Source organism: Mauremys mutica, chromosome 1, assembly GCF_020497125.1.
Source record: "Mauremys mutica isolate MM-2020 ecotype Southern chromosome 1, ASM2049712v1, whole genome shotgun sequence".
Taxonomy (NCBI): domain Eukaryota; kingdom Metazoa; phylum Chordata; order Testudines; family Geoemydidae; genus Mauremys; species Mauremys mutica.
The window spans coordinates 115,504,038-115,519,026 of record NC_059072.1 but is presented as its reverse complement, the minus strand read 5'-3'; the positions used below and the strand labels follow the sequence as shown (position 1 = coordinate 115,519,026).

Here is a 14,989-nt window from a genome sequence, read left to right as displayed (position 1 = left end):
CCTATATTAAATTGTGACAACATCACATCTGGACATTATCTGAAATAAATCCTTCCTATGCCCAAGCAAATGGATTAAATTTTTCTGCAAATGGAAAGTTCCCAGATGAAGCATGGAAGAATATGATACCACCACATTTGGCAGGAGTAGTTCATCACAGCTGCCCAATGCTGAGTAATCTACCACTTAGAACAGATCCACACGATTTCTAATCCCAGATCTCTCTGCTCCCTCAAAAACACCAAGGAGAGACTGTAGGACTGACCTTTGCCAAGGTAAACCGCCTTTACTATTCTTCGTGCAAAATTAAAATGTTAAAAGTGTGAAATAAAGAGTGGTGGAGTCTAGAAGTGATTTATGTAAAGTGTATTTGTTGTGTTTTCTCTTAAATATCAAACAGAAGAACTAGAGCAGAACACCCAAAATCTTCTATATTATCCAGCCCTAACAGAATATTTCCCCTTCCATCAGCAAGCCAGAAATAATAGTCCTTTTTGTCAAAGAATGGTTATAGGGACATGCAATATGAATAATATGTTCCATTTTCTGAATCATGTAAATGATGCTACTTGAAGGAGTCAAACATTTCCAAATACCATTCAGAAAACACCTAGCTACTGATATTCAGGAGCCAGATTAACACCCACACATACATTTTTGTGGAAATGCCTATGGGATAGGACTGGTGTGGGGAAGGAAAATGCCACAGAATGAAACATTCCATCTAGTGGGAGAGGCCTGGGGGAATCGCAGATTGTGGAGGCCGCACTGCCTCCCAACATCAATGCATTTCAGGGATCTATGTGGAAGGGAGCTCCCTTCTGCAGAGAGTTATTCTCATGTGTCCCATCCAACTAAGCAGGATTGCTATTGCCATTGACAAGGTCCATCTATGGCTGCGCCTCACACTTTAGTTCATAGAGAGCTCCATTTTGAACAGACCCTTGGGGGATAATCCAGTCTCAAGTTACCAACCCTATCTCCCTTACCTTCATAATGGGATTTGTGCCGACACCAGTAATTAGACAAACCCCAAGATTTCACAAGCTACCATTCAAGGCACTTCTGAGACTCAAAGTTTCCAGAGCACCAGCAGGGTAACAATATTAGAAGATGCAGAGATAGTCTCCATTACCTTATCCTCGCCCTTTTCCTTAAAACATCAGTAGTAAAGGAGGACAGTGGGAGAATGAACTGTCCTGGGAAGTCCCTCCAGCCAAGACACATTTTACTTGTTTATTTGATGTATGTGTTACAGACACACAGGCAAATGATGCAAGATTTCAATGGATTTATTGCTCTTGTAAAAATTACAGTGTGGCTCTTCTTCAAGTGAGAAAACATTTGTCATCTTTGGGGGGGGAGGGAGGGGGAGACTTGGAATCAGTCCAAGCCACAGAGTTCAGATCCAGAAGGGAACTTTTCAAAAGTTTGAAGGGTTCTGGTCTGGACCAACAGAGGTCAGCTGCAAAGCTTGGGTTCTCACTCCAAAGTCTGGGTGTGTTTGGACCAATCGCAGGGAAACAATTATGGGACAATAATGCTCTCTCATGTTGTTCTGGGTAGGCTCTACTTACTGCCTCTTAGGGTGAGATACTGCCCTCCTAATCACCTTGAGTAGAACCTTGTTTGGAGAGTAGTCCCACTGAAGTGAATGGGACTACCCTCAGCGTAAGGTACCAATCAAGGTGAGTATATTACAGCCCTTATTAAATAAAAAGAGTGAGGTATATGCCTATACCTTTGAGCTGAGGAAAGTATTGAGTCTGCCCTAATAGACAAGAGAGGGAAACTACATACAATTAACCAGGCAAACAAACACATTCTCACCCAGTTTCACAATCTGTGGTGTGGAGGTGTTGCTTCCTCTCTCAGTACAAGCAGTTACTGAAAGGTTGTAGATGTCTCCCGGAGGCAGGCTCAGAACTGCAGTCATCACATTCCGTGTCACCTACAATGATCATTGGTACCAAGTATTAAATATTATACAAATAAGAGAGCCTATTTGAAGAAATAAATCAAGCACTTCATGCACTGAGGACAAAATTCTAATCATCAGCATAGATCACTTCTGCATACTCTGCACTTGTTATATGTTCTAATTCCCAATGACATTGATGGATGCACGATACAAGTTCAATAGAATGTCACAGTCCAGAGAGAAGTAAATTTTACAGTCTATTTCTTATTGGTTGAAACAAACATAGCTAGTGAAAGATTTAAAAAAAAACAACTTTGAGGGGACTTTTTTAATCTGGATTTTGCAAGTTACATCAAACTTTTGAATAATTCTAACCAAACCATGGATCAGAGCACCCTGGAACTTTGGGTATTTGAAAATCAGTTTGGAATCTCTAGGAAAAATATAAAAGTTAGGGATGGATGAGCCTGTACATCTATGACCCAAGATCATGCCTCTAGATTTGCATGGGAGGATCCTTGCACCCATTTGGAACCCTGCTGACTTCACTGAGACTCCGCATAGGTCTACTTGCACAGAGTGGATTGCAGGCTTAGGCCATAGGAAGAACTGACTTGAGCCATGCCCAGAATTCAAATTGAACCTGGAGCTGATTGTGCTTTGAGGTTCAAAAAAAGTGTGAATAACTATTGCTCTATTATTTTTAATGTCCAAGCACCTCTCCCATTTCCCAGTTGCCACTGAAAGGGGAAGCAGAGTTGATGACATGCCATCAGAAAGGTTGTTCCCATTGCATTTCTACCGCAGCTACAAGCAATGCACATCAGAAACCTCATGGTAGTACCCTCCTTAACCAATTGTGTAATCATAACCACCTGGAGAAAGAATATGTAAATTATATTGCCTGCAACTAAAAAGGAAACACAGGCATGTTTTTGGGTTAAGTCACTAGTAATTAAAAATTGAAGGAACATGTCAGGTCAGAAATCATATAATTCATTTATTTTAAGAAATATTACTTGTTTTACTGATAGCACTTTATATTATTAAAACTGTGGTTGCATTTTTAAATTCTCACTTAATATTACCACATTTGGTGTTATTGGTTTCCTTTGTGCACATTACAATGAGCCTGCTTGGTTTAGCTTTCTATTTGCAAGAGTAGATCATACAAGGTGCTAGTCAGCCACAATTCCCAGTTCATTTTATGGGTATAATGGGTTCTCAGCACCTCAACATATCAGACACCGAATGGTTGTTTCGCTTACTAATTCTCATGATCGATCTCAATGCTTCTGGTCTGGGGTAGCAAAAATGGAAGGGAAATATTTTATTTTTAAATCATGAAACAAATCTATTAATGTTGGGTCAGATTTACCCCTGTTCCGAGAGCCAAAATAAAGTCTATGCACTATTCAAGTCCCACCTCAGGTATGTCTTCACTGCTCAGTTAACCCAGGGTCCTACCCAAGTTCAAACCCAATCTCCACCACCACCACTCTCCACACACAAACATCTCTGACTTGGGTTTGGAAATGCTGAAAGCCTAGGCTAGCTGATCCAGCTGGGATATGTCTCCGCGCTGGTTTAACTCAGACTGGAATCTGCCCACTTTGCAGTGAGGATGCAGGCTAAATCATTTAAGTGTGGCTAGTCCTCCAATGCCCTTCCCACAATTCCCCTAGAAGAACAGACAAGTTCTCCTGAAATTGATACAACTGACAGGAAACTCATTCTTTTTTTTCTTTTAAAAAACAAGAACTACTTTATTTTGAAGTCTTAAATGGGTTGTAAAGGGTGCATAGCCCTTATACTGGCTCTCTGCAAAGGGGTACATTTAACCCACTAGGATTTGCAGAAGCTTAATTGACCTGACCATAGTTTGTAATATGAAGTTTGTGTATTGAACATGACAACTTTTTTTTAAAAAAAACATTAGAAAGAACAAATGCGCAGTCATGAAGCTTTAAAAATCCTATTAAGACTTACACTCTTTTTGATTTTTTTCTTGCCTTCAGCAATGATCATCCAGTGCAGCATCCTGGAATGAGACAAGTCGGTCTCATCATCTCCATATGTCCAACTGACATACAGCAGATTGTTGAAATATTCTACTGAGGTGATCTCTGGTGACACCGGGGCTGGGGAGAACAAGAAAAAGATGTTACAAACAAGATCTAACTTAATATATAATTAAGTCCAAAAATTAACCTTGGCTACTCACTGCCAAAAGAGACTTTATTGGGAGAAAGAGCTTACCAAAAAAAATTAGACATGTATAAATAAGACTAGCACCTATAATTGCACTAGCTCTGCATTGCTTGCAGGTATAGTTGGTTGGAAAACTGAAAAGCTTCCACATAAGAAGTCCTAATTCAAAATCTCTCAGTTGAAAAATGTTGGAAGTTTCAAACCAATTTGAAACAAAATTTATTTCAACTCTACATTTAAAAATGAACTTAAACATTTAGTTTAAACTTAAAACTTTTCAACTTCTTTAAAAAAACTGAAATGAAATGACATTTTAAGTGAAAAATAAGTGAACATTTTCTTGTAGAATCTAGTTTTCTACTTAAAGCCATTTCATTTCAGTTTCTGTAAACAAAAACCACCTTTAAAATCAGAACAAAACTGTTCTGTTTCTAATCCACATTTCTTAACAAACTGAAGTGTTCACTTTGAAATTTCCTGTGGGAAAACTGATTTTTTTTTAAATCAAAATTGCCATTTGTCTGCAAAACAAAAACAACTTTAGTTTTGAAAAAAACACCCTCCCCCCTCACACACATTTTGAACAGGACAACTTTCTGTACAAAAATGTTGACCAACTCTATTCCCAGGGTGAAATTCACCACCACGCAAAAGGCCAGCACAAAGCCTGTGCATCACTTAAGTCCTCAAAATAAACTTTCAGGGAAAATTAAGTGGAGTAGAGGCAGTGAGGTGAACTCCAATGATGCCTTAAAACCACAACTGAGCCCACAGTGACTTCAATGACATTGTGTGGGTACAACAGAGTAGCATATTATTCAGCGTGCACAGTATATTTTTTGGGAACTACATGGTGAAAAAAACTGAGTTCTTGCACTTTGTAAAGCCATTTAGACCCATGCAAAGGGAGTTCAAAGTGAGTTTAACACACTACCATGCTGATACAGTGCTTTTTACACTCATTTCATATGGGTGTGAATGTCTACACAAGGGACAAGGCTGTGGAGAATCAGAACCTAGACTATTTTTTAAGTGGCCACAAGACGTCACTGTTGCTGTCACAAACGTAGCTGAGCATATACATTTTATCTTGCATTTGAACTTTTGACTCTCCTAAGAGGAGGACAAAGGTTTTTGAAGTGGAAATTTAGGATGGTGGCAAACACAATTTTAAGCAATTTTAATAGTATTTATTATAGCACTTCTTCTATCAAGTCCCTCTCGAAACCCACTTCTTCCATGATGTCCACAACAAATGAATTTAAAAAAAATTAAGACGTCCCCCTACTCTGGATTGCCCAGTGCATCCTATTTTTATGTCTGAGTACAAGCTTTCCTAGGGAGGAACTGTCTCTACTTGTGTAATGAGCAATCTGAGTGCATTATTGAAATGAAATAAATGAATAATAATAATGGTAATAATTCTCTATTTCTCTCTCAGCACGGACTGTTGCAGGATCTGGATCCAAGACCTGTGATTATCTTTGTGTTTTGGTGTAAATGGTATGTTGAGATTTCCAGGCTACAAGGTTTAGCCTCTCAGCAATAAGAGAAGCACACAAGTTTGGTTGTAATGGCAGGAAAAGCAGAAAAGGTGAGGCTTTTTCCTTTAGAAAATCAGGCTCAAACTCTGCAGAGCAAGTAATATTGTTAATATGGATACAGGAAAGGCAAAAGTGTTCAATAAATATTTCTGTTCTTTATTTGGAAAGAAGCAGGATAATGTATTCATATCACAGGAGGAGGAAGTGCTTTCTAGTTCTTTTGTAACTAAGGAGGATATTAAACTGCATCTACTAGGACTAAACATTTTTAAAGCAGCAGACCCGTATAACTTGCACCCAAGAGTCCTAAAAAGACTTGGCTGAGAAGATCTATGGCCCACTGATGTGAATTTTTAATAAATCTTGGAATACCAAGGAAATTCCAGAAGAGTGCTAATGTTGTGCCAATATTCAAAACATTCAAGCAGGATGACTGGGTAATTACAGACCTATTAGCCTGACATCAATCCTGGGCAAAATAATGGAAAAGATAACACGGGATTCAAATTAATTAAGAATTAAAGAATAGGAATACAATTAATGTCAGTCAACATGGTTTATGGAAAATAGGTCTTGTTGAACAAATCTGATTTCAATTTTTGTATGAGATTTCAGGTTTGGTTGATAAAGGTAACTGCCTAGATACAACACACAGACTTTTGTAAAGGCATTTGACTTAGTACCACGTGACATTCTGATTAAAAATTAGCACTATATAGTATCATTAAATCACACATTAAATGGATTAACTGACATTTCCAAATGTAGCTGCCAATGGGGAATCGTCACTGAATGGGGGAGTTTCTAATGGGGTTCTGCAGAGATAAGTACTAAGCCCAACCCCATTCAACATTTTCATCAATGATTTGGAAGTCAATATACAATCACTGCTGACAAAATGTGCAGATGACACAAATACTGGCAAAGCATTAAATAACGATGAAAACAGGGCAGTCAGACAGAGTGATCTGGATTGCTTGGTAAACTGGGCCCACTCAAACAAAATGAAGTTTAATATAGCCAAATGCAAAAGTTATATATCTAGGAGCATGAATGCAGGCCATTGCTACCTTGTACATACCTACAGCACAGGGTATCCTGGAAAGCTATAGCTCTGAAATGGATCTTGGGGTCCACAGTGTACAAACAACTCAAGACATGTTCCCAGTGTCATGCTGTGATAAAAAGGACTAATACAATTCTTGATTGCATACATAGGGGAGTAAGAAGTAGGGAATGATTTTACCTCTATACATGGCATTGGTGAGACTCATGCTGGAATATTGGTTCTGGAATCCATTTAAAAAGGACGTTGAAAAATTGAAAAGGGAGTGTACAGAAAAGAGCCACAAAAACGATGTGAGGGCTGGAGGAAATGCATTAAGTGAGAGACTTAAAGAGCTCGAGCTGTTTAGCTTATCAAAAAGAACATTGAGGGCTGACTTGATTACATTGTACAAGGGAGAAAATAGCGGGTACTAAAGGGCTCTTTAATCTAGTGGAGAAAGACATAACGAGAACCAATGGCTGGAAGCTGAATACAGACAAATTGAAATGAGAAATAAGGCACACATTTTTAACAGTGAGGGTGATTAACCGTTGGAACAAACGACCAAGGGAAATGGTGGATTCTCCATTTCTTGGAGTCTTCAGGTCAAGACTGGGTGCCTTTCTGGATGATATGCTGCAGCCCAAGAGTCAGCAACCTTTCAGAAGTGGTGTGCTGAGTCTTAATTTATTCACTCTAATTTAAGGTTTTGCGTGCCAGTAATACATTTTAACGTTTTTAGAAAGTCTCTTTCTATAAGTCTATAATATAAAACTAAACTATTGTTGTATGTAAAGTAAATAAGGTTTTTTAAATGTTTAAAAAGAAGCTTCATTTAAAATTAAATTAAAATGCAGAGCCCCCCGGACTGGTGGCCAGGACCCGGGCAGTGTGAGTGCCACTGAAAATCAGCTTGCGTGCCGCCTTTGGCAGGCGTGCCATAGGTTGCCTACCCCTGCTTTAGCCTAACACAAGTCATTGGGCTCAATACAGGGGTAACTGGATGAAATGTAATGTCTGATCTTCTGGATAATCACAGGCCAAGATGATCTAATGATTCCTTCTGGCCTTAAACTCTCTGAATCTATGAACTCTATGAAAGTTCTTGATTTTGAAAAGCATCTAACTCAAGGGAGAGAGTATGCAAGAGGTTTATTCATTTGTTTCAGATTGTGTCCATGTCTACTAGATAAAAACTTGATTCATTTCTCCACTGAAGGCACTGACAGTTCTTCCTTGTCATCAATGACAGCTGGACATGGCCCTATGGCAGATGAAAATATGTAGTAATCCTTCCACGGCTGAGTTTTGTTGCATCTTCTGAAAACACCATATTGAAGAGTCCGGAACCCACTAGGGCACTTGCACTTTAAAAATCTGTCCTTGAAGCACAGAACAAAGGTGCAGAGAGACCCATATTTCTTCCCTCATACTTGGCTGAGTATATTATGTAGCAACCAAATGGTTAAAAAGTGACTTCATTACACTAACACAGAAAACGGGTGAGAAATGTTATCAAAGAGTATTCACAGGACTCTGGCAGTCACTATTAATTTTACAAGTCATATGCCCAAAAATCATTGACAACAGAGTGCAAAGAAATGAGAGCAGATGTTTCAGAATGGGATTTTGCCATTGACTTCAGTGCAGCCAGGATTCAGTGATTATTTTTGTCTGACAGCTAAATCAGGCCTATCTATATTAGATCTCCTACAAGTGGTGCTCACTGAGCTGCCTCTGCAGCACCATCTCCACAACTCCCCCACCTAACCTACAGACCAAGCAGAAGTGCCAGAACAGTCGGGAGTGGGTGGAAAACAGGTGGACTGATTTTAGTGGCAAATTTTTACTGCTCTGAGCCCAGCTAGGAGAAAATGGGTTCTAGTCTATCCTGTGCAGGATCAGAATTATTCACTGCTTTCTCATCAGTTACACATGTGCACTTGGTCTACACAATGGTGCTCTCCAGACTGTGCAGAGGACATCATTTTGCTCTACAAAATGGCATCCTCCATGTGGTGTGACCTCACATGCACTGAATGTGTGAGGTCAGAATGCAATTTTGTAGAGTAAAATGGTGTCTTCCATGCAACATGACTTTGCAAAAGCTCCAGAACACAGTGTTCTGGTGCATTCTGGCTCCACTACACCACTGCACAGGAATTCCCGAAGTGCTTGTCCTTCACTGTCCTCTGTCAGGCTGATCCAATCAGTAATGTGTTCCTGGTGCTATTTATTTATTATTGCATTGCTTTCAGTGTATTTTACACTACTCTCCAAATGTTAAATTCTCATTGAAGAATCCTTTGCAGATTTCAAAATGTCACACGACTGCACACTGCAGAAGTTGTCTGGGAGAGCCGGAGGTTTGGATATTGGGGTAGGAATCATTTGGGGTTTTTTACATCCAGGAAGCCAGGGGAAATGGGATTTGTTTTCAGTACCCAGGTGGCAATGGAGATTTTTTTGTCATGGGGAGAAAAATGCATATTTTCTTTCCCTTCTCATTGTGTGAAAAGTTGATTTTGATGTGGTTGTAAATTTTGGAGCAGAATCATTTCCCACCACAGCATCACTTGACAGCAGCTAGATAATTAGAGCTGGTCAGAAATTTATTTTCTCTTTCTGCAAAAAATCTTGCTGATTTTTTCCCCCCACATCAACATTTTCTATAGGAAATATTTAGTTGGTTTCCGACAAACACCCAAAAGGAAAGCAGACATTTTCCATGAAAATTTTTGGGGGGTCAAAAATCCAATTTCCCCAATTTTCAATTGGCACCATGAATGGCTCTCTGCTCCCCACCTTCAATATCTGCCACTACATCAAAAAATGACAAATGAGCACATTAGCTTGATTTTTCTGCTAAATTGAACATAGAGGTGTTAACAGTGGAAGTCTGATGAGTATCAAACAACATTATTTCACTTCTGATCCTTTTAATAGAAAAATCAAACTAACATGCTTGTCATTGTTGGAGACAGTAGCAGGTACTGGCTCAGGGTACTGCAGGTCCCCCAAAGTAATTCAATTTTGCTTCTGCCGTAATATAATTTTTATTTCAGAGGAACAGTATACAATTATTTGTATTGTGATAGCATGTTGAGGCCATAACAGATATCAGAGCCCCATCATGCTTTACCATGTACACACAAATAGTAAAATATGTTCCTTGCACTGAAAGACTTACAATCTAAATAGACAAGACAGAATAAGGGTGGGAGCAGAAAAGAGAGGCACTAAGGGATCAAGTGATTTGTCACAGAACAGGTCAGTGGCAGAGGCATGAACAGAACCCAGCTCAATTGAGTGTTGGTCCATCCATTCCAATATTTTGGAAGCAAGATATTGAAATAGATGAACCAATGGACCATCCCTTCCCATATCCTGCTTCCAAAAGTATTCATTAACTGAAGCTCTGGGAAGGCAACCTTCTTCTCCTTTAATACATCTTTGATCCGCCTGGCCATTTATGTACTGCTGCACAGTTGGTCTGCAAACACTATCTGAGCTTGCATAATTATTATTGTCAATCATCCTAAAATTACACAACCCTTGTTGAAATCCATCCACAGTATTTCACTGGCTTTTTTAAACTGAAACAACTTTTTAAACCTATTTCTAGGAAGTACATAGTGTTCCCAAAGGCAATATATGTTTACTTCAACCCTGAAAGTGTTACCTAAATAGTGATGGCCTTGTCAATGGGAGTTGATGGTGCTCAGCATCTCCAGTAGTTGCTCACCATCTTGGAGAACTGAACCCCAAGTATCTGAGTGAGGAGTGAAGGGGCATCAACAACAGTCAAGGACCCATTGGGAGACAACGAAGCCATCTGAGGATCTGGCTCTGTGTGACATGCCCAAGGTCATAGAGGTAGCCTCCCAAGTGTCAGTCCAGCACCTTGACCCCAAGACTATCCTCCCCCAACCCATCCCCTTGCAATGAACAGAGGCAACACTTGCCAGCAAAGACCAACTGGGAGTGTGAAAAAATTGTAGCACAAAACATGGCCAGCCTCATTTTGCACTAAAATAAACAGCCCGACGGCATGTTAACTATTTATGCTGTAATAAATGTCACATGGCAATTTAATGTGTGTGAACTGTGGGGTGTAGACTTAGAAACTATGAAGGGAAAATAGGTGGGGATAAAAAAAAAGGACTTGGGAACAGTAAAAATATAGGGGAAAATATACTTTGTTTAGTTTTAGGTCCCATAGTAACTGAAACACAGAAGCTCCCTTAGCTGGTCCATAATAATATAGCTCCCAGCTAAAGTGGAATCCAGAGTTAGAACAATCCTTTGTTTTGGCTGAATGGGCAAGTTGTATGGGCCTCTGATATGTTTCCTGACTAAACTTGGTCTTTGGCTTAGGCAGAAGCCTGCTCTAGCCTGGAAGCCCACAGGCTCAACTAGGGTAACCAGACAGCAAGTGTGAAAAATCGGGACAGGGGGCGGGGGGCTGGGCCGCCCAGAGGATTCCGGGGGCCTGGGGTCTTTGGCAGCGGGGGGGCCCTGCTTCGGCGGTGGGGGGTCCTTCCGCTCCAGGACCCGCTGCCGAAGTGCCCCAAAGACCCGCGGTGGGGGCCCCCCACCGCTGAATTACCACCAAAGTGGGACCCGCCGCCAAAGTGCAGCCTGGTCTTCGGCAGTAATTCGGCGGCGGAGGGTCCCTGCCGCGGGTCTTCGGGGCCCTTCGGCAGCGGGTCCCGGAATGGAAGGACCCCCCGCCGCCGAATTACCACCGAAGACCGGGCTGCACTTCGGCGGTGGGTCCCGCTTCAGCAGTAATTCGACGGTGGGGGTCCTTCCGCCCTGGAGCGGAAGGACCCCCCACCTTCGAAGACCCGGAGTGGAAGAAGCTCCGGGGACCCAGGCCCCATGAGAGTTTTCCGGGGCCTCCGGAGCGAGTGAAGGACCCCGCTCCAGGGGCCCCGAAAAACTCTCCTGGGGGCCTGGGGCAAATTGCCCCACTTGCCCCCCCCCTCTGGGCGGCCCTGGCAGGGGGGGAGGGTAATAGGAGCCTATATAAGAAAAAGACTCAAAAATCAGGACCATCCCTATAAAATCAGGACTTCTGGTCACCCTAGGCTGAACAAAGCCTTTCAAGGGTGGAGCAAATCTTTCAAGGTTGGGCAGGCTTATGTTTAAGCCAGGCTTCTAAGCTAATGTCAGTCAAATGCTAAGTCTTCCAAAGCCAGAGCAGGCCCCTGTCAACCCAAGATCCCAGAATAGACAGAATCTTTCAAAGCTGAGTCTTTATAACTCCTGACCCCTGCCCTGTCTTAACTCCAGCCAATCAGCAATCACTCATCACAATAGAGCTACACGAATTCAGTAATAAAGTGGGCAAAACTAATGGTGCATGAAGATATAAGCAGAATCACTGAAACTCATGGGGCAGGTCAGCAATGAAATGACGTCTGTAATGAATCAAAACAACATTCACAATTTGCCCTACAAGGCTTTAAAATTAAATTCTAAAAAGCCCCTGCACAAATATTTACAGGTGAACACCACCATAATCTTCCTAGATACGTTTCCTCAGAACTCACATTTCCCCTTGCACTTCTCCATCAACCACTTGCCGTGCTGCTGCTTACCTGTTATGTAGCTGATGGTAGAACTGTCACAGCAGCTCAATTCTGGATCTCCCCAAGTCACCATGGTAACCCGAAAGTTGTAATACCAAGCAGGCAATAGATTGGCTATTTTCTGTAAAGGGACAGCAAATGGCAAGTCACTGCTCAATAAAGATTTTGTCAATATAAAACATGACTGCCACTTGCTATAGAATAGATTTACTGCTGCCACGATGTGTACAATGCTGCTGACTTGAGTGGAACAGTGCCCACTTAAATCCATGGTTAATCTAGCCCATTTTGAACTTTTAGATTTGTAAACGCTTTTCAAAGAGAGAGAAAAAAGTAGGGCTAAATTCTGGCAGATGCTTGGAAAGAAATTTTACTCTTAACCCCTTTTTCTCCCAGAAAGGAATGCAATGATACATTAAAAAAGCTACAATAGCATGGACCCATATCCTGTTGCAAGACAGCTGCCATTCCTACATTCCATTCCCATGAATCATTTACACCCTGATCTCATACTCACCCTAAGGATGTGTGTGGCTTTACTCCAGTGAGTACACCATTGAGCTCAAGGAAGCTATTCGCTTGAGTAAAGATATTCATATATGTAAGTGTTTGCAGGACCGAGGCTTTAATTTGTGCAATGGGCTATGCACAGAGACCACTTCCTAGCCATGGCAACCATATTGTGTACAAACAAACAGGTGGGAGCAGGGATTTGCTCATGTCCCAACGCTCTCATTGATTTCTAGAGCTGGTCCAAAGTTTTGAGATGGAAGTTTCCTGTCAGAAAATGCTCATTAGGCAAAATCAACATGTTCCCATGGGAACATGTTGATTTCAATGAAATTTCACTTTTAAAAAGTAGAACTTCTTGTTTTGATTTGTTGTTTCAAATTTCATAATATAAATATTCTCTTTTTTTCTGTCAGACTCTAGACAAGGGGGGGAATTCAACCCAAAACATTTTTAACTACATTTTCGTAAAATCATTTTTTATCTCAGCCAAGTCAATATGTTTTTTTTCAGGGTTTGTTAGTGTTGCCCCAGAATGCACGATTCTGCAATATCACAGATGCCGGAATGGTAATGTTATAGGGAAACTTGCAGTCTTATAATGGTACATTGTTGGGCATTTCTAGTGAACCCCCAAAAGCCAAAGGCTTAAAAGACTGAAAATAATGTTATGAAGTTAGTTAAACCATAGTGCCATGCAGTCTTGTCAGAGATGGGACTCAACATTTATTATTACATTTTGCACTTCATTTTTAAAGAAACGTTCACTTTCATTTCAACAGTACAGTGACAGCTAGGGTTGGCAGAATTCAAATTTTATTTTCTTACAATGTTGGAAGACAACACCAATGTTTATTTTTAAGCATTTTTTAGAATTTTAACTATTTAAATTTTCACAGTTGTGGGAAATTACATGGGGAGTCAGAGAGTTATTGAATGACAGCAGAGATGGAGATTAAAAAAGTTAAAGCTTTAAAATACACCAATTGTCAACATCTCACATCAAAATATACAAAATAAATATCCTTACATCAAAGCAATAAGTTCTTAAGTAGCATTCTTCTTACTTTGCCTATTGGTAAATTTAAATTATCGTTGATGGAAATATTTTTTCATCGTTTTGTATTTTGTTTGGTGAAATCGAGATTTACCAATAAAAATCTAATCCTTCCATGCAAAGATTTAAATTGAGATAAAGGAGTTCTAACTCCTCTTGTCTCTGCATGTACCTCCCATCAATATCAACTAGAACGCAAAACAACAGTGGACAATATTACTTGTCAACCATCTTAACTATTGAACTTCATATTAAATGTCATTATTTCTAAGATCTCTTGGATTTTACTCAAATTCTGCCGCATCATGATAATGACAAATTAATTACTCATTTAGTAGTTTATTTTGCCTTCTCATTTCCTTAGAGTTTTACATTTTAAATTTAGAGGTGCATGCTCAATTCCAATTAAACCAGTGTTACTACAATGACTACATGAATAGTGTTATGCATGAGTCACAAATGATTATCGTTTTCAATAGGAGCAACAGCTATCACTATCCTTGTTTTTTTTAAACTCAACTTCCTAAGCAATTCTCCTTTTCATCTGAAATTGTCTATGGTTTTTCTCAGTCCAAAGGTAAAGTTTTAACAAAATTTATCCATCCGCACTTCACAGCTAGAAAAATGTGTGGGGAGGGGGGGATGGAATGAAGTGTACACTTCTGCTGAAAGTCCTCAATCTTGCAAAGTTTTATGCATATGCTTAAGCACATTTGCAGGTTCAGGGCCTTTAAGTCTCTTTTGGCATGCACATAACTCAAAAACTAAATATTCCAGATGATTCACTGACATTATCAATGCTAGCTATGCAGATGGGGCTTTATTTCTATTTCCTCATGGAGATGCTACAGTTGCAAAAGTTTTTGACCACACAACTGTGGAAGTGCACAGTGGGAGGGGGCGGGGGTTAATTCCGTGGGGAGGGGTTAATGTTTTAATTCTGTTGGGTCAAGTCCTCTCACCTTGAACACAGCCTTAGCAAATGAACTTTGCACAAGGAAGTCCTGCAAGGACTGAGGCTGGGAAGGAATCTGCCCTGAAGTCTTGGAACACCAAACACTCATGGGCTACAGTGCCATATATAGCCACTGAACCCACCCA

General features: G+C 40.4%; 1 protein-coding gene across 4 annotated transcripts in view; it reads right to left on the bottom strand.

The window, feature by feature from the left end:
• Window positions 1-14,989, bottom strand: part of PTPRO (protein tyrosine phosphatase receptor type O) — a 210,472-nt gene that overhangs the window by 44,198 nt on the left and 151,285 nt on the right. For all 4 annotated transcript variants that reach the window (XM_045002313.1, XM_045002315.1, XM_045002316.1 and 1 more), the window contains 3 exons: window positions 12,331-12,442; window positions 3,911-4,062; window positions 1,831-1,951 (listed from right to left, as the gene is read on the bottom strand). In XM_045002313.1, coding sequence (XP_044858248.1) covers window positions 1,831-1,951; window positions 3,911-4,062; window positions 12,331-12,442 — 385 coding nt within the window. The remainder of the gene's footprint in view (window positions 1-1,830; window positions 1,952-3,910; window positions 4,063-12,330; window positions 12,443-14,989) is intronic.